The sequence below is a fragment of the Caretta caretta genome, chromosome 9 (assembly GCF_965140235.1).
Source record: "Caretta caretta isolate rCarCar2 chromosome 9, rCarCar1.hap1, whole genome shotgun sequence".
NCBI lineage: Eukaryota > Metazoa > Chordata > Testudines > Cheloniidae > Caretta > Caretta caretta.
In genome coordinates, this window is record NC_134214.1 from 66,911,140 (window position 1) to 66,932,118 (window position 20,979).

Here is a 20,979-nt window from a genome sequence, read left to right on the forward strand (position 1 = left end):
TTAAATTCTATTCTCCAAGTGACGTATTTAAGCTTATAACTTGAAATGACCCTAAAGACAGAACGGCCTAATAATCAGAATTAGTGACTCCTAAGAATACTGGAAGCTTTCAGAAAGGATTTAAAGATGGTAGCTCCCTAAATTGAGCCGAACATTCTTTTGGAAGACCCACTAGAGTGAAAATACTCAAAGACTAATGTATAAATTTTAATTCTCCTCCCACCCCCACCTTAATTAGGGTGCGTTCCTCGGACGAGAAAAAGAAACTAAAGAAAAAATGGCAAAGCTTCAGGTTATTTTCCATGGAAATGAGAGCTGGAAATCCTTTTCTTTACTGCAGTGAGTCTTTGTTAAGTGCACTAGAAGGTGAAGTCTGTTTCCTTTTCCAACTTAAATTTACTATAGTGATAATTAGTTCAAAGAATCTGCTCTGACACAATTGCTTTTCCTTTTCAATTGTTTTTAAATAATCATAATAAACAGAAGCTGAGATATCCACCTTTCAAAATAGATTTAAACTAATGCACATGACCTCAGACTAGCAAGAATAAGCAAAATCTCTCTCCTTCTGCATTTCAAAAAGGACCAGTTGGTGAAAAAATAAATACATAAAAATAAAAAATAAAATGTTTGAAGGGTTTCTGACCAAAAAAGGGCTACAGGGAAAACACGAACATAAAGGCAGCATTTCCCCAACCCCAGATAAACAAATAACTTTATAAAAATACATACACTTTGGTGAAATGTAAAATTATAAACCCCACTGTAAAAAAGAAAAGGAGTACTTGTGGCACCTTAGAGACTAACAAATTTATTTGAGCATAAGCTTTTGTGAGCTACAGCTCACTTCATCGGATGCATTTTCTTTGTGCAAATACAGACCAACATGGCTGCTACTCTGAAACCCCACTGTAAGACTGCAGTGTGCAAACTGGTGAGCCTGCACTCTGATCACTCAGGTGTTAATTAGTTCCCCTTGAGAAAGCTGATCGGGGTAATTAGGCAGTCAGGCTGGCCCACTGTATGATTTACGGAGTCAAGTACCTCATCAGCGCAAGGTGGATAAAGAGGCAGGAAGGAAGTGCCAAGGATGAGGGCGGGGGGCACGGACGAGGGCTAGTTGAGCTCAGCTGGTCCCTCTATTTCCCTCATGTCCTGGGCAGAGGGTCAAAAGTGCTGTTGGCACTATCAATAGACAGTTGCACAGGGCTTGTTGGTGGACCTGGTGCAGGGAACTTAAAAGAATATAGTGAAGGCACCAACACTGGAGTCCGTACAGTTTCTGCGGGGAGAAGGTGGGAGAGGAGCCACCCCCTGTCACAAACACATTTTGCTCTAAACTTAAAAGTTTGGGAAACAAACTACACAGACACAAAGGGAAAAACAGCGAAGTCTTTTTGTCAAAAATAGCTGCATTCCAAAACAAATGTGTGTGTATGTGTGTGTGTATACGTACATACTGTCACTGCACAACATGTATTAATCTCGCTAGTCCGATGAATTTGTATTATATGCTCTTATATAGGGCATGTTATTTATTCAGGCACACAAAATTGGATTGCAATGGCACCTGGGTTCCTAACTCCTTTACGCTCTATTGAAAATCACAGCTTCAATAGACTGAAAGAATCTGAATTTGCTATTATAGTCCCAGTGACAGAATTTGAGTAGGAGCTTTCTTCTTAAAGTTCTTCTTAAAGTTTCTGTTGGGCGCCTTTGGTTTCCACTTGACAGCTTCATGCAGGAGTTGGCATCTGGAGGATATTCCCCAACTATGTCCAGATCATCCTTCTGATTCTAGTGGAAACAAGCTGCTGGTTGGTAATATCTCAGATCTTGTCACTGGTGATAAAGTCTTTCCAACCAATGCTCAGAATCTTTTATAGGCACTTAGTTTTCCTACTTTTTGGTAGATCTCCAGCTCTCATTAACAGACATTATGTTTGCATTTAAAATGCTCAGTTTCATTCTGTATAGTGCTGTATATCTGATTTCCATACATTGCTGAGTTTGGTAAATGCTGTGGATGTCTTTCCTTATCCTTGATGCCACTTTCTTCTTGAGATCTCAGTTAGCCATTATGGTGCTGCCCAGCTAAGTGAAATGTTGTTTGTTCTTGATATTTTTATCTTGTCATATGAAGTTACTGTTTGATGTCTGGGTTGAAAGAATATTTGTTTTAGCATAACTAAATTGAGCCTTGTTTGGTCTACTATTGTTGTCTGTTGTCTGGTTGTTCACCCTTACAGAGCATTTAGCATCTTCAGTATGTGACCTGAGAGATGCTGACAGATTTAGCTGGGATTCTGTAGGACTGAAGAACATTCCTCAATGTATGTCTGTACAAGCTGTCAAATACTTTTTGAAAAATCAATGAAATTGATGATGAGGGGACCTTGACAATCTATATATACACTTCTATGATGCTACCTAACGTGAATACTAGATCTACGGAGGATCTCTTGGGTCTGAATTCAACATATTCTTCTCTAAGCTTTGCATCCATTGCCTCTTTCATCGCAGGAGTTCTCAAACTGGGGGTTGGGACCCCTCAGGGGGTTGTGAGGTTATTACATGGGAAGTCGCAAGCTGTCAGTCTCCACCCCAAACCCTGCTTTGCCTTCAGCATTTATAATGGTGTTAAATATTTAAAAATGTGTTTTTAATTTATAACGGGGGGGTCTCACTCAGAGGCTTGCTACGAGAAAGGGGTCACCAGTACAAAAGTTTGAGAACCACTGCTATATAGTATCACACTGCAGAAGACTCCCTACAACAGAGAGTAGTGCAACTCCTCTCCGGTTTTCAGAGTAGAAGCTGTGTTAATCTGTATCCGCAAAAAAACCAAACAAAACCCAGTGCCACAAGTACTTTTCTCCAGGTGTTAGTCAGTAAGATCACCCTTCTGGGGTATTCTGACAATGAATGCATGTTTCCACTGGTCAGGAAGGGTCTCTTTTCCCAAAACTTAATTGAACAGTTGTCAGTTTAATTGGTTTCAAGTGCGTTTAGCATTTCTGTTGCAGTTTGATCATTGCCTGCCATTCTGTTATGTTTCAGCTTCTTAACTTTAGCCTCTACTGGGTTAATGTTAATGTCAAGTTGATCAGGTTCGCTTTTCATCAAAATCTGGTGAAGTGGGTCTGGGATTGTTGAGTACTTTGAAATGCTCTGACCATTTTTCTGTTCTACCTCAATTGTGAGCATTTTTCCATCTTTGGTTTTTACTGGTCCATTTCCTGTCTTGATATTTCCACACAGGGTTTTAGTCACTTGATAAATGACTCTGTGGTTTCCCATTACAGCACAAGCTTCAGCAGCTAGGTCTTCAACATCTCTACTTTTATCTTTCCTTGCTTTGTTTTGCTTTCCGTGGCTTTGTTTGCTTTCTTGTACTCCTTTTTTTCCCCTTTTCTCCCCAATATTTCCTTGGTTTTAGCATTCAGGAGTTTTCCGTTCAGTATTTTTCTGTTCTCACTGAGACCTCATATCCTTTCCTTTTCCAGCTTATCCTTTTCTTGCTCTATGTTGATGTCCAACTGTGACTGCTATTGCCTGAATCACATTGTCTCTGAGCCCTGCCTGTTTTTCTTCAGCTCCAGTCTCTCTCTCTTCCTCTGCCCCTAGCGGTACCTCAAATCTTTTCCTCAAGGTGGAATTTCTTGCGGTACTCTTTTGATTTCAGTTGCGTACTGTTAATTTTCTTTACCACTTTCTGCTTAAAAGTGATCTCTCTCAATTCTTTTGCAATAGAAAGACACTTGTAGGAGAGTTAAACACCTAGAGTTATTGAATGGAAATAGAATGAGGTGTTAACACCCAGAATGTAATGTGTCACCACTGCACACTATAAAATGCTGACAAACAACTATCAAATGGGTGGTGCAATAATAATCTGCTGTTGAACACTGAGACTTAGGTTCTCTGTACTCATTCAAATATAGGCCAGGAACCTATACATTCCATGTCGGCTTATGAAATCTATTAATTGGATATTCTTTGTTTGGGCTGAGTGCTCTCAGTTGATACTATGAATCTGTCAGCAACAACTATTGACTTGAATGTAAATACACTTGACTGAGAACACAACTAATTTAATTGCTATATTGATGAATAGCAGCTGTTCATTTGACACTTCGGTAAAAAAAATTACAATATTGAAATATTAAACTAAAACAAGTTTCTAATTAATGATTAGGCAGCACAAGGGTGCTATTACGGCACTTCCTTTAGTACAGAGCTATTTAGATTGTTTTCAGCCTTTATCTCATATCTTAGAATGGTCTTCTGCAAGATAAAGTTAAATAAAAATAATCAGCTGGCACTCTCTGCCTCAATCTCCCTTCCTGAGATTGGTCTCCATGGCTTTCCAAACACCAGACTGTGCTGGAGATGTGGCTTAGTTCTATAGCCAAATCACAAATAAAATTTAACTCCTTCCAGCATAGCAAAAGTCCAATGAAAAATTGCCCCCAGTACAAAAACGTTTTTCTCCCTTTTGGGGACTTCTCTTCAACCTGCTCTCTGGGTCCTATTCCAGCCCCTTTCTGGGTTACCTTTGAGTGTCTCTAAGGCTCAGAGATAGAACACTCAGCTTCTAGACCGATTCCTCTGAGATATTTACTGTTCTCTGTTCCTTACATCCTTCCCTGCTCTGCGCCCCCAAAATTGGTTCCTCTAGATTACCTTGTCCAGCATACCCTGACTCACTGCCTCCAGCCCAGACCAGCCTGTCACCCCGACGGATCTCCCTCAGCCCTTTTTTAAGGCCCGGATGTCCATTAAGCTATCACATGACCCACTTTAGTCCTGTCCCCTCAGCCTGGGAAGCAGCTAATTTATTATGGCACAAGCCTGACTGGTCTCATCTCTCCTTAAATGGACAAGTCACACTGTGACAGGCAGCAGGCATGTACTGTACACAGAACACAAATTTGTAGCTACCAGTGATATTACCTCATCCACCTTGTCTCTCTAGTTTTACTGCCTTAAACTTTAGGAATGATCACATGTTGCTTCTTCTTCAATTTAAAAAGATGAGGCATCACATACTCAATCTTAAACACAGTGTTAGTTTATAGATATTCTTTGTTTTTTTAATCACTTTCCTCGCACAACAGGTTACACATCTCACCAATGACTTGCAATTTGAAGCTGCATATTTAATTACTGGAATCTGATCCTGACAAAGCTCTACTTAAATCAATGAAAGAAAGGTTCAATTCATTTAATTAGATGTCTGCATATGAGGGGAAAAAAAAAGATAGGCAGACTTCTGATATTAAACAAGGGTTCTTTGTTATACCTAGTGGAGTTACTCTCCTGAAGAAAAGTGCTGTATGCGGTGTCTAATCATCAGTTTGCTCTTAAATTGAATGTAATGTCTAAATGTTTTTAATAATAACATGCAATGTATAGGAGTGCCGTATTAGGCTAATATCTAAAAGAACCTTCCAACCCTTAGTAACTCAGCATGTTTCAGTGGAAACAATATTAAAAACTAAGGTGTATTACGGTATTAGCTGATGGAGAATGAAAGTTAATTGATTCAAATCACTTCTAATTAAGCTAGTTTTGAAAAGTTCAGTAGTATATTTCTTCAGAGCTGTTTAACACCATGGTACAGTAGATAAAAAACTTATCAACATGATTAATTTGTCTCTGTCTCGACATACTGTGGTAGAAAGCCCCTTGGGAGAAAAAAATCTCAACAGACGTGTGAAACTATATGCTGCAGCTACAAAAACAACATTCCACTGATGCAAAATTCAACAAGCAACCCATTCTTCCTCCCACTCTTCAGTTGCATACAGATAAAGCTTCGGTTTTATGACAGTTCTATATTTAAAGTGCAAATCTCCTTCCTGTTCTTTGACTACTGGCTAAACCATCAGTAAAGAGGTGCTAGCTGACCAACTAAATTATTTATTTCAGAAATTTTTATTACTATTTATCTAACACCCATCAAGTATAGTATGTATAAGCATCATTTTACTGAACAATTACACTGAAAAGTATGGCCACCTTTGGGATGCAGCACAGCTGTCATATTCAAGAACACCACTACTGCATAACAGTTTGGATAAGAATAGTTTGTCCAAATGACATGACAGGATGTGGGAATTATATAGGCAATTATCTTGGAACTTGGTCAGTTCAGCCAACAATTTGGTAAGTTGTAAGTTGTAATTTGGTAAGTTCTTCTTTTTGAAGAAGTGCCATGGTTTTTTCATAGTAAGTGCTGATAACTCTTTTACAAAACATTTTTATACCCTACCATTTTATTTTCTCCAGGAAATATTTTCTAAAATGTAAATACAATGAGTTTATTGATCCCAAGATGATCCTCATTGGCTGTCTTTATTGTCACCTTTTTATAACTTGAGCTTCTTACCCTTTGGCTCAGTTATAACTGTTCTGTAACCCCCAAGTGCATTTACCACCCAATAATCTCATCACATATTTACTCCAGCCTTTATGATTTGGTATCTCCTCTTCCCCAGAACCCTCCAAGCACATTTTTCAAGCTCTTCAAGCTCTTGAAAAATTATAAATGATTAGTTGTATTAAAGTTTTGGGAAATGCTCAAATGATCCCAAGTTTTGATTGATAGATTATTGCTATCTGAACCTAACTTGCCAGTTAACATATTCACACCCTTTTTTAAGGATTGCTACACGTTTTATGATGTGTGTGGTGGAACAAAACCACCATCACAACATATGATGAAAAGAAGTAGGGTTAGATGAAGGTTTCTAACCATCAGAGGAGTGCTTTCTAATAGTAGTGGGGACAAAGAAGCGAACTAATTTTAAAATGAAGCCTGATAAATTTAAGTACACGATTATATTATGGTTTCTGTGACTGTAGGGGACTAGACTTGATGTCACGGAGGTCTCTTCCAGTCCTTGACCCTAGGTTCCTAATACAAATAGGTGGCTGAGCGAAGCGAAATGTAATACCCAACTTGATATAACTTCTTTGTTTGTCAGTAATGTGATAACTTTTGAACATCATATCCAATAAACTCCAAAACTTCAAGGAATGTTCTAGGCATGAGTAGGCACAAGCCTACTGATTTTGGTGCAAGTCACAACACCAGAAAAGCCCAATTTACAAGAAAATCAGAGCTGCCAGAAGCAATAGCGTAACTTCCTGTATGGGAACTTTGACAGTAGCCTGGACTCTAACAGAAATATGAGAGCCTTACAAGGACAGTTTCTACAGGGGAAGCTGGGATCCAAGGGAAAGAAAGATGAGTAGAGTAGGGGACCTGGAGCAGAAGGGGGCAACACTAGGTGGCAAGCTCCAGGGACACCAAAGGATGTGCTCCCGAGTGGCAGTGGGGGAAGCAGAGACCCAGTGAAGACTAAGGGCCAATGATTGCAGTGTGGGTAAGCAGGGACCCAGAGGGGAAGTGGACTTGGAGATGGTAGGGAATGGAGACCCAGAAAGGGGTAAAGCAGGGATCCACAAGGAAATGACAGGGTGGGGAGTGGCTGTGGTAAGGAAAGCGGGGAACCAGAAGGGGGAACTGGTGGGTGGACATGAAAGCAGGAACCTAGAAAGAGAGGACTGGAGATGGAGAGGAGAAAGCAGACTCTGGCAGCAGAAGGGAAGGGAAGGGAGAAGTGGGGATGGGGAGAAGCAGGGATTCAGAGATGTGGAGGTGGAGAATGGGTGGGGACAACAGGGATCCAGAAAGGGTGAATGTAGACAGGGAAAGGGAATGTGGGGCAACAAAGAGACCCTGCCACAGGTGGGAAAGGAGAGCAAATAGAGATCCTAGCATGGGAATGACAATGTGGGACCCAGATATGTGGGAGGAGAGAATGGGGGCCACACAGATCCCCTGACATGGCGAGAAGGTAACCATGTGTGGACACACAGAGCCCCTGGCATGAGGGAGGAGGGGTGTGTGGAGTTGCACGAGTCCCTGAAATAGAAGGGCATGGAAGGGTGGCACAATGGGAACTTGAGGGAGGAATAAATGCAAGGAACCCCCTGGCAGGTGCACAATCCACTTGACTTACAGAAGCTATGAAGCTGCATCCCCCAATAGTAGGCAACTGAATCCAGGTTTCATTACTCCAGGTATCCTGTTCTAACCACTAGCCAACACTATCAGTTAGCACAAAGCAGTGTTATATGAATGCTGATGCAATAGTATGGGTCAAAAGCAATATCCTTCTAACACCAATTTTAGGGTCGTTTTTTTTCCCAGTCTGCATGCTTATCTTGAAGGACACAGAATAAGTACATAAAAATTAAGACACTGCTGTGACATTAGGGACTAGTTGTGAAAGTGACCTTCTGCACTGGACCCTTACATCATCAATGCCCGTGAAACAGTTCTGTGAAATTCAGCTATTATTACGAACGCAGGTCTGAACATTAATAGAATAGATACATTTTTAATAGGTGACTTATGATTCAATATTGGGATGTCCATATGTTTTTAGAATTAGAACACCTAGACATCCCAGATAGCCATCAACCACTACCAAAGAACTCCATTTACATTATCTTCATCTGTGTTAGGGGAAAACATTAATATACCTTCATAAAACAGACACACAAAGGAGTACTTGCATAAGTTTACTGGTGGAAATATAATTTTGATACTTGATTCTGGGAGGGACTAATTGATACATTACCTATTCAAATCACCCTGCCTTTGTCCTCATGGGAAAAATTTGAATTGTCTTAATATGGATATATTTTAATATTTTAGGGGTAAATACTACCCTGGCTGGAGCAGCAAGGGATTAGCACAGATGTTATCCAGTATATGCTTTGCTTGACTGTTGGAGTGGGGCGAAAAGGGCTCCCTATAATCTTTTGTCCTACCAGCTGCAGGAAGCAGGATTTATTATTGCTGTTTATATTTATATAATGTCTAAAATATGCTAGTCATTTTACAATATGTAAAAAAAAAATTAAAAAAATTCCTTGATTCAGCCCTTAAAATGAAGGTAGGCAGTAAGATTACTTTAGACATGTAAACTAAGAGGCTGGAAAACTGAAGGCACTTGTTTGTTCCACACTGAAAGGTTTCAGGAGAGCATTAGAATTTTATATTCAAAAATAGTTAGAGAATGAGTGAAAAAACAGTGTTAGGTTAAAATATCCCTGGGTGAAAAGAGTCACCTTGTCAAAATGACAGCTTGAGAGGACGTATGCACCTTTCCACTGTGACTTCTGTGTCATATTGGCTTAGAAAAAATTGCAAGCCATTTTCATAAGCAGCAATGACCCTGCAAAGCTGAACGTAACAAGGAAAAAAACTCATTTGGTAAACTAAGACATACTTATTGAATGAGAATGTTCTGGATTCTAATTGTCTTTTTCACTAGAGGTATAACATGTGGAATGGATATTATGGCATACAATGGTTTTATTATAGAAGAGAACACATACTTCAGCAATGAAGACAGGTAGATAGGGTTATTTTCATCATCAGGCCCTGGTTAAGATTTGAACACGGCCACTGAAGGTAGTTACTGGCAGTTCAGTATTATATATGGTGGTTTCAGCACATTTTACACTGGATAGCCAACCACACACTGGTATTTTCCACACAGACCAAGGACCAAATTTGAAACTTCAGTTAAAATCTACTTCCAGTAAAGTTCCTTCATATTTATGAGCAAGATATATGATCAAGACAGTTTGAGGCATCATGCATTAACACTTCCCAGAATATCCCCTTCTTCGGCTACATATTAAAACAAATTTCCAGCAAAGTCATCTGACACTTAATAAGAAATAAAGGAAGCCCAGTGATTGGTCAAGTGTTGAACACATCTCATTAAACTTAATCTAATAAAATGGAAGTTTACTCTTTTAGGTAGAATTTGTATTTAAACTGAAACTAACTAGAGAAGAATTCACATCATACTGTGAATTGAAAGAGTTTGCCACCTACACAAGTCATCAAAGGCTTATCTGAACAAATCTATGGGTTATTCCTATTTTTTTTTTAATTTGGTATCTTTTCCACTCTAGCCAGATACAAAATAATGTTAGAATATGTGGTTTCATGGGGCTAAAAAAAGATTACATCATCAATATGTCATAAAAATAAAGTTCACCGCAAACTCTGAAGAAGTCACTTCAAACAAAACAAACTAGAAACCAAACAAAAAGCCCCCCAAACAAACATATAAACAAACATAATGAGGTTTAGAGGCTCTGTGGCAAAATCATGTGTATAAGCTTCCAAAAATATTATGTCCAAGAATTTTTACAAGACTACCACAAAAACAATTTGTGTATGTATATCTCTGTGCATACATTACAGTGGAAGTTTGTACAACTACTTTAAAAAATACAATGCAAAACATGAAAGAAATAGGAAAACATAATTTATCACTGTCAACAAATATAGCAAGGTATCTAATAAATATGTTCTCTTAAAAATAATTAGTTGCACATCTAAGAAAGATCACAGACCAAGATGAAAGGAAAACTGTTCTAATTTGGCTCATTGCAAAGTTCTGAGTGTTTACAGGTGACTAGCCATTCTTGCCAAATATTAATTATACAAGGACTTATCTAATGCAAAAGTTGCACTGATTTAACTACATATCTATATAGTTAAAGTGGTACAACTCTTTTAGTGTGGATGCAACATACTGGCATAGCAATTCCCACATGAGAAGAGGAATAAGGTAGACTGTTATAAGGTACCTTTGCATCACTATAACTGCACCCACAGTAGGGGCTGAACCAGTACAAATAGCTGTACTGGTACAAAAACTGTGTGAAGACCAGGATGTAGGTTTGAAAGTGTAGTTGACATGTTCATCGCCCAGCGATGGTGGGAACTATCTTTCGGAAAATTCAGATTATTTGGGGCACTATGTCCCAAAGGAACCCTCTTCTGGATAGCACAAAATGTAATGTAAGCAGAACAAGGGGTGGAAATGCTTGTAAAACTTTGAAAGGCAAAACATAGTGGGCTGATGGCATGGGTTCCTACTTTCCAGGAGCCCCTCTACAGGATATTGGGATGGAGCATGGAGGTCTGAGAGGATACAGCAGCAAGGAAGAAATTGTATTCTATACCACACTACTCTCAAAACCCTAATATATTTCTAAACAGATTCCACTCTGTACATACACTGTTCAAAGTGAGGATGTGCAGAGACATAGAACACAGCTCCTAAGGCAGCCTGGCTGCCAGTCGGAAGGTGAGGCTGGACAGCATCATTAAAGTGGCTGGCAATCTACACTAAAGCCCTAGGATCAACAAAATGGCTTGATGATGATCAAGTTCTGTGGGTTTTAAACGCCTTATCTCAACTAGCCCACAAGACTGACAGCCCTCCACAAGAAGAAACTGCACAAGTCAGGCCTGGCAGAGTTTCTGAGTTTGATCTAGCCCCTGTTGAAGTCAATGGGAGTATCTCACTGACTTCAGCAGTAGCTGGATGAGGCTCTTTGTGCTTTTTTCCCATTCCAATTTTTTTTAATTACAGGAGAGAACTGGGCATATGGGATCAAAATACAAATAATTGTAAACTAGAGTCAATCATGTTTCTGTACTAGTGTAACAATCTTAACAGGAAATATGAAAAAAAATGTAGTCAAATTCTTCTTACAGTTTTTAAACCTTTACAACAAACTGATGTTATTTTTGTTTTTCAATCTCTTTCATAGACCTCCATAATGGTGGTGCAATACTGAAATCACATCTCAACTGGTTGACACAGCCAACTATCTGACTTGTATACTGTTCTTTAGTCAAAATGACAATGCATGAATTTTCCCACCCAGGGTTTTATGGCTTTAGTTACATATACAAGAAAATTTCATGAAAACTCTCCAGCGAGATGACTTCACATATTCATGAAAAAGGTCACTGCAACAACATGTTCTGGAAAACTAGCCAGGAATCTATTTATTCATGTTCAGAAAGTACGTTGTCCTAGTTTTTTCCTGATTTTTTTTACACCATTATTTAAGAATTTCCCTTTCCCCCTAAAAAGAAAACTTCTAACAACCTTTATGTACTTGAAAACAGTTATCATTTTTCTCTTCTCCAGACTAAACAAATCTAATTTTTAAAATCTTCCCTCATAGGTCATGTTTTCTAGACCTTTAATCATTTTTGTTGCACTTCTCTGGACTTTCTCCAATTTGTCCACATCTTTCCTGAAATGTGGCACCCAGAACTGGACAGAATACTCCAGTTGCAGCCTAATCAATGCAGAGTAGAGCGGAAGAAATACTTCTCGTGTCTTGTTTACAAAACTCTTGCTAATACATCCTAGAAGGATGCTTACTTTTTTTGCAACAGTGTTACACTGTTGACTCATATTTATCTTGTGACTCACTATGACCCCCAGATCCCTTTCTGCAGTACTCCTTCCTAGGCAGTCATTTCCCATTTTGTATGTGTGCAACTGATTGTTCTTTCCTAAGTGGAGTACTCTGCGTTTGTCCTTACTGAATATCATCCTATTTACTTCAGACCATTTCTCCAGATCATTTTGAATTTTAATCCTATCCTCCAAAGCACTTGCAATCTCTTCCAGCTTGGTATCGTCTGCAAACTTTATAAGTGTACTCTCTATACTAGTGGTGGGCATCCTGCGGCCCATCAGGGTAATATGCTGGTAGGCCGCCAGACCGTTTGTTTACATTTGCATGGCTGCCTGCAGCTCCCTGTGGCCGCGATTTGCCATTCCCGGCCAATGGGAGCTGTGGGAAGCGGCATGGGCTGGACACTGCTTCCCACAGCTCCCATTGGCCAGGAACAGCAAACTGCGGACATTGAGAGCTGTGGGCAGCTGTGCAAATGTAAACAAACAGTCTGGTGGCCCACCAGCGGATTACCTTGACAGGCCGCAAGTTGCCCGCCACTGCTCTATACTATCATTGAAATCATTGATGAAGATATTCAACAGTTCCATACCCAGAACTGATGCTTGGCACGACCCCATGCGATATCAGAAGCCTTACTAAAAGTCAAGATATACCACATCTATCACTTTTCCCCTCACATACACAAGGCGTGTCAAAGAAAGCTATTAGGTTGGTTTGACATGATTTGTTCTTTACAAACCCATGCTGACTGTTACTTATTATTTTTAAGGTAATTGTAAATAGATTGCTTAATTATTTGCTTCGTTATCTTTCTGGGTACTGAAGTTAAGCTGACTGGTCCGTCCCTGGGGTTGTCCTTACTTCCCTTCCCCTTCCCCATTTATTTCCCATTTACATTGCAATTAAGCATGTGATTTCACAGACATACTGCTGGAATTATGATTTCACTGGAAAGGCAGCAAAAAGAATCTAGGCTGAGAGGTAGACCGCTCTTTTCTACAAAGTGAGAAGATATGAAATAACTGCAAAAGGGAATACAGAATATTGCTAGACAAGTTAATTATATTAAAAGACTGACAGGGACTTACACAGTGTAGCAAACTTGAAAAAACAACAATATTATGTAGCTAACATTTTCAAAAGTCCCAGTAACCTGGAGATCCTCAATTTTTGAGTGCTCAGTTTGAGAACTTTAAAGTGGCCTCATTTTCACTAAGTGCCAAGCACCCACCTTTTGATATGCTGGCCCTTTTAAAATGTCTCAAGTTGTGCCACCAAAAATTGAGGAACCCGAAGTCACTGGTCACATTTGAAAATCGTAGCCATATTTTTTTCCCAGGCTTGCTATAGTGTGAAAGTCCCCAATTAAACTCACTAGGAGACATTTTAATGAAACTGTGTTGAAAGTATATCGGCAAAGCAGTTTTCATAGAAAATGAAGGCCAGTTACTATGGGAACTCCATTTTTTAGGATATCTTGGGCCTGATTTCAAAACTGAGGAGCACTCAGAACTCCCTGTGGTTCAATGAGAGCTGTGGGTGCTCAACATATCTGGAAATAAGGCCAAAGGCCTCTCCAGCTGGACATCCAAAAATAAAGGCTCACAAAAGCATTGATCACTTTTGAAAATTTTGTCCTAATATTTCTGAAGTGTAAAGCATCCCTGAATAAACTACCTTTCACTACAAATACTGTATATACACACTTAAAATATAATGTTTTTATTTCAAACCCTTCTCCATAATTGATTGATCTCCAGTTTAGTGCTATCTCAATTCACTCTAATTATAAGGTTTATTGTAACATCATTCTGGTAAAAAACTTATATATCTTGGCACCTTACATAAGATTTGTCAAAGAAAAAGAAATCTATTATTTTGCTTGAAGTGAACCTGTCAGATTTGTTCACTGGGTTGAAAAGAGAAGTTGTAGTCACATACTGAGCATTTTTATACGTTTTATGATTGAGAAGGATTAGTTCAGTCTCACAACAGCACAAAAATGATCACAGAAGGAGAACAGCAACTGAAGTCTAAAGTAATCTCTTGTTCAATCTAATTCATATTTGTGTCTTCTCCCCTCAGTTATGGGGTCCAAAGGGATGGAAAGTAAAGCCTGCATTTTGCAGGCTTCTGGAACTTTGCAAAAAATAGATATTAGGAGCCAATTGATTTCTCCTTCCTCTCCCTCTGGGGCTCTCTCATAGAATGCCCTCATGAACTACATAATGTCATTCTAGCTAACCAGTAAGCTCAACACATTACTTTTTATCATGCTGAAATGTCACTATGTATTTAGGCTCACAGCTGAACCAGATTTTTCAGCTCATAACAGTACTGTTGGGAGAACATCCATTTATAACATGGAGCCTCCAAGCTCAAAAAGAAAGATGTTAATTGCCACAATATCTTGATTATGGAGATGTTTACAGAATAAAATTAACAACAAAACAAGAAAGAAACTTTTTCTTGGGAGGAAATCCATATGAAAAGAAATCAGTTGACTGCAACAAATGAAAACAAGTCAATAATTCACCACAAAATGCATTGGAAGAGACATTGCATATAGTGAATGACAGATGCAGAATAACATGAAAATCAGGTATGCCAAACCAAGGTAGAAAATTGACACTAGAAAAGTTAACTTGGTTTCTGCACTTTCAACATAGCAATTAAGGACTTTTCATTCTAACCTGGAGGAGATTTAACTAGAATATCTTTTGTTCTGTTTACAAATTCCTCTACTGAAAATGTTGTCTTACCTTTGTTCATATCAATCAGCTGCTTCTTCTTCTGCTGCCGCTCTAGTCTCTCTCGTTCAGCTTTCTCTTTTGCCAGCTTGGCTCTCTTGCTCTTCTCCTCCATTTCTCTTCTCTTGTTGTTTTCCTTCAGTGCCTCCTGTATAAGAAATGTTGAAAATAGGATTTTTCCATGATTTATGCACTGTAAATTGGGGAACTGGTAATTTAATTTTAAAAAAATTGGTTGTGTGTAGACTTTGCCCGTACTGGGGCTACACTATTGCTTCCTGAAGAGAGATTTATGTGCTTTTGATAGCATTAAGTAAATAACTTTATTTAGTCAAAGCCTCCTGTTTCTTTTTCTATAAGAAAAAAAAAATCAGGTACAAATCAAGCCAAAACATTACAGCTTGGGGAGGTGGGAAATTAAAGAACCATCTGTGTTAAAGAATTACTGAAGGATGATATTTTGCACAAGTGAAGCAGATTTTTACCTAGATTAGATACACTTAAAAGGGAGGTTTTGAAATACACAGTGCCTACTAGACCAGTAATAAAATGAGGTGTTAATCTACTATTTTATCATGTATCCAATAAGGGAAAAGGAAAAAGAGTTAGTACCTAATGATCCTGAACATGTAGCAATCTATACAACCCTTGGAGAGAGTGCAACATGAAATACTAATAGATTTGAGAGAGATAGAGAAGATGATTAGAAATACTGAAATAGTTCTTCACAACTAGAACAGCAGGTAACACCTATAGGGAGATGAAATGCATGAAATTTTTCTATAGCAATCCCCTGGGCTTACGTAGGTAAGATAATGGACCTACGTCAGACTGTCTCAGACAGAAACCTTGAGGATGGCAAGTGGCAAGCTGGAAGAAAGGCAAGTCCCCCGTGTGAAGGCACTTTATATACAAGTTACTACAGTTCTGTTGGTTTCTACTGCAGTTTAATTTATGCTTTCTAAAATGTTCTGGTTGAGATTTTCAAAGCAGTCTAGGTCAGTGGTTCTCAAACTTTTGTACTGGTGACCCCTTTCACATAGCAAGTCTCTGAGTGCGACCCCCCTTATAAATTAAAAACACTTTAAAATATATTTAACACCATTATAAATGCTGGCGGCAAAGCAGGGTTTGGGGTGGAGGCTGAGAGCTCCTGGCCACCCAATGTAATAACCTTGCGAACCCTTGAGGGATCCCGACCCCCAGTTTCAGAACCCCTCATGTAGGTGATTTTGATATAAATCCTGCATTTACACTAAGGGAAGCGATCTGTCTGAATTTCTTAAATTCTAAAAATTTCAGCCTCTATGTCAGCCCAAATCATGCAAATGACATAACTCAAACCTACAAAGGAGGAGGAACATATTTGGTCAAAAGAGCCCATCATGATGCGTTGTTCCCTGCTGCCCTTTACACATGGAATAACCGGGCCATTTTAGGCTCAGCCGAAAACGCTTACTTTCTGTACATTTAAGGACCCCATGAAGACATCTTTTTTATGGTTAGAGCTGGGCTAAATACTTTTGGTGAAAAGTTTATCTGGTGGAAATTGCAGTTTTGGTCAAAGCAAAATTATTTATGAATTTATGTCAAATTTGCTGAATAACTTCAACTGAACCAAAAAATCAAAATGTTCTGAAAATGTTAAATCAAAATAATTGTTTTTAACATTTTTATAACATTCTGGTATTTTGGGCTGGAGTCACAAAACCTCTTGATAAGGAGGAGAAGGTGGTGGTAGTGATGATGAGGCTCGTAGCCTCCTTAAAACTTTTAGCCCAGTGGTTAGGGCACTCACCTAGAATGTGGGAGTCCCAGGTTCAATTCCCCTTTCCGCCTGCTATGGTGAAGAAATTTGAATTTTGGTCTCTCACATTGTAGTAAAGTGCCCTAGCCACTGGGCTATTCTGGTGTGTTTACACAGGGATAAAAAGATAAAACAAAGCCATGGCAGGCCCGGGTCCATTGACTCAGGCTTGATGGGCTGAAAATAGTGTAGATGCTTGGGCTCGGGCTGGAGCCTGAGACCGTGAAGGGTCCCAGGACTCTGGCTCCATTCTGAGCGCAGATGTTTACATAGCAATTTTCAGCCCTGTAGTCAGAGCCAGGCCAGCCAGGGCCGTGTTGTGGGTCTTTTATCCCTGTGTATACGTACCCTGAAAGAACCCACCCCATATGGCATCCTATTTAGTAGCTAATGACCTGTTTTTCCCCCAGAGGTGCTAGGTACCTACAGCTCCCACTGATATCAAGGGAATTGAAGGTTCAGAGCACCTCTGAAAATTAGACCTTAAGATTGGTATTTACTGCACCAAGTACACTGTTAAAAAGCAACAATATTTTTAGAGAAAGAAAAAAAAAGAAGAAAACAATATTTTATCCCTTCTTTTTTTGGACAGTTCTGTTTCTGCACATTTGATCACAACTGGCAGACACTTCATTTCATTGCAACTTCACAAACTGCAATGAAAGTAAATCCCCATAACCTTAAGAAAAAAACAAAGAAGAAATGTCACAGATTAACAAACTAGTAGCCCAGTAGCCATTGACACTGATTTGAATAAGCATGGATTTGCCTGCACTGTACACTTTATCTGCTGGGTAGTCCCAGACATCTATATAATAAAGCTGCGGACTGATTAAAATCCATAACAAGTGTCTCCTATCCTTCTTGTGGTGTACCCAGACAAATACAATCCAGAAAAAACACCTAGGACTAAGACTAGCCGTAACATGTGATGTACTTCATCCAGTGCACTCAATGCCCCAGCATCATCTATGTGGGTGAAACAAGAATAGCTATGCTCTCGAATGAACTCACACAGAAAAATAATACAAGATAAAACCACCACTATTATTTGTGGGCAAAAATTTTTCAAAAAAACGATCACTCCATATCTGACCTCTCAGTTCTCATGCTCAGAGGAAACCTGCACAACACCATCGAAAGATGAGCCTGGGAAATTAAATTCTATAACTCTGGTAGACACCAAAAACCATAATTAAGACACTGGATTTACGGCTCATTACAATAATCTGTAACCCACTCAACCTCCTTGTTCTATGACTGTAGAGATGTTAATCACCCATTTCACCTTGAATGGTCTCTTGCAACATCTGTTTCTATTTCATCTTGCATTTTGCTGTGACACTGAGTATCATTCCCAGACCTGATGAAGAGTTCTGTGTAAGCTTGAAAATGTCTCTCTTTCACCAATAGAAGTTGGTCCAACAAAAGATATTACCTCACCTTGTCTAGCTAATCTCCTTGGACCAACACTGCGCACGCACACACTTGTGTGTCTGTCCATCTTTCTGGCTAACTTTAAATGAATCTTTGCCAGCTATATATAAAACACATGCATTCTCCTTCTGATTCATCTACAGAAAACTCTGCATGCCAAGAGCTTAACCATAGATGGGTGAGAAAGGGAGCCCTATGAATTTTTTTCACGTTTTTTCTGTGTTCATTTTGAAAAATTTTGCCATTGTGAAAATGGCAAAATTGTTTGAGAGTGGCATCTTCCCATCTGGCAGAATAGCTATGCCAGGTGCTGGCTTGAGGAAAGTTAATAAAGGGAAAAATTCTTTCTGGGGACCTCAAACTTCCACTATGTCTAGTACCTGCTCTTTCCGTAGTTCACTGTTAGAGGGAGTCTCCTGTGCCCAAGATTGAGTTAGAATCTTATATACCTCAGCTCAGGAGAAAATGGTATCAGTTGTAGTATAAATAGACTTTGTTTAAAGGACAAATCTTTCCCATCTGGCCACCCCATATTTGGGCTTCTGCAAACATTCATAAGCTTTGGAAGAAGTTCATAAGCTTTGAAAACTGAAGAGTCAATTTTCACCTGCAAAATTTGCCTTTTAGAGTTCAGTGATAAAAATTGCATGGATATGGCAAAGATTTCTTCCTGGCTGAGGATGACAAGGAGATCAGCTAGGGAAAGAAACAATAAAAGGGCCAAAACAGATTTTAAAACTTTTCAATCTTCACACTTTTTCATTTCTCCTTCCTTCTGCTGGCCTTTATTCTGTTTACATTCTCCTTCATACTACTGTGCTAAAGCTCTTTGCTTATGACACACCATGGTGCAATTTCAGGTTATCTTTTTTTTGGGTATTGAACACCAGCCATGCCCTTTTCTGGGATGCCCTGCTTCAATACTGGCAACGTTTTATACTTAGAAATTGCGTTTTAAAAAGAGGAAGTTTGTGTTACTACAATATAAGTTAATAAAAACTCAAACCATATACCACCAATTGCCAGTTGTACTACACAACTATGCATTGCTCTTACAACTCAAAACACTACATATTAAGTTAATAGTTACACGTCACATTTAAGTGTTGCAAAACAAAAGAAAATTCAAAGTTACGAATAAAAATCTTGCTGTGGGCACCTGCAGCACATTTGTAAAGATACTCATATAATATTTCCCTCTCAAAATATACGTAAGTACATATAAAATCTTTCATCAATATGAATTGTACTTTTATTCAAAGAGATACATTTTTGGTGTTTAATGAAAAGGTTCAGAATTATTTTGTTCTACAAGGTGGTTTTGTCATCCACTTTTCTTTGGCAAAATGATCACTGTAATACAGAAGAAAAATAAGGATTACATTTTACAGTGGAAAGTGGTAGGTATAAGAGACGGGCTGAGTGATCATGTTTCATGTGGCAGTTGTCTTCTTTGGGATTATGTTAAAAGCGGATTTGATTAAAGTGCATAAAAATCTTTAAATGAAGTTTCCATTTTTTACCCAGGACAAAGGGATATAAGTAAAAATAACAGAAAGAACAACTTTCGAGCAGATGTTAGGAAATGTTTTTTCATGCAGAAAGAATCATGAATGCATACAAAAGTTTACTCTTCAGTGTTGTTGGGGCCAAAATATTTGTGTAATTTAGAAAACCGTGAGATGCTACCATAGTGGGGACTAAGGATTGAAAAAGGAAAAAAGCACTTAGAGGGAAAATATCACTTTTTTATATAAAGTGCTCATAAAGAATGCTGTACTTATTTCCCCAGGCATATTAATCCTATATCTTTGTTATATCAGATATTAAGAGGAAGAGTCTATTTAATGATCAGGATAAATGTGACATTAAAAAAAACGATGGAAAACATTTAATTCTCTACGTATTTTTCATTCTCTGTAGTCTGGCATAATATTTGGGGAAGTGCAGATGGGAACACTAATTTCAGATTTCCAGTAAAGTATAAATATTATAAACAAATGGCCCTCTTGAATTTAGCTAAAACCTTAATTATGACCTATTTGGGGGACTAAATATCATGCACAAACACAATCCTAAGTATATTTGTTGGTGTAGAGTACCAGAGAGCTTTCAGGTTAATATTTTTTTTTCCTCACTTGCGCATTGAAGATCAGATGAAAAGTTTATTTGAGCTTAATTGTACAAACGACTCCTTCTGGGCAGAGAAATACATTCTTTGAGGAAATTATCTGTTGTTTAGGAAGCAAGTTGAAGCAAAATGTGAGTACATGTTCCCCCTTGTCTTTATCAGGATTCACTGAAGTAAGCCTCTTGTTTTCAGCACAGCCAGCTTACTGCTCAGCTTCCTTAAGAATCAAATAAAAAATTAATGCGTCTCTTACATGCTGTACATATCTTGAGGTTTGATGCACAAACAGATCTTTGCACACTAACACAGTTGTGAATAGCATCACAAAGATAAATTATTAAAAAGAAGAACAAAGAAACAGATTGTAGTGTGCAAAATCTCCTTGGATATTAAAGATGCAGTTAGTTACAAAGCGGTCATGCACTGATAATGAAGGCTGGCTCTGATCCCTAAGGCCTTCCTTTAAATTTGCCTTACAACTGCAAAAAACACAACCTGAAGTTGTAAGAAAAAAAACGTCT

The 20,979-nt window shown here is 38.6% G+C and overlaps 1 protein-coding gene across 3 annotated transcripts in view; it reads right to left on the reverse strand.

Moving 5' to 3' along the window:
- Positions 1-20,979, reverse strand: part of DIAPH2 (diaphanous related formin 2) — an 838,844-nt gene that overhangs the window by 179,623 nt on the left and 638,242 nt on the right. For all 3 annotated transcript variants that reach the window (XM_075132420.1, XM_075132419.1, XM_075132418.1), the window contains one exon: positions 15,096-15,231. In XM_075132420.1, coding sequence (XP_074988521.1) covers positions 15,096-15,231 — 136 coding nt within the window. The remainder of the gene's footprint in view (positions 1-15,095; positions 15,232-20,979) is intronic.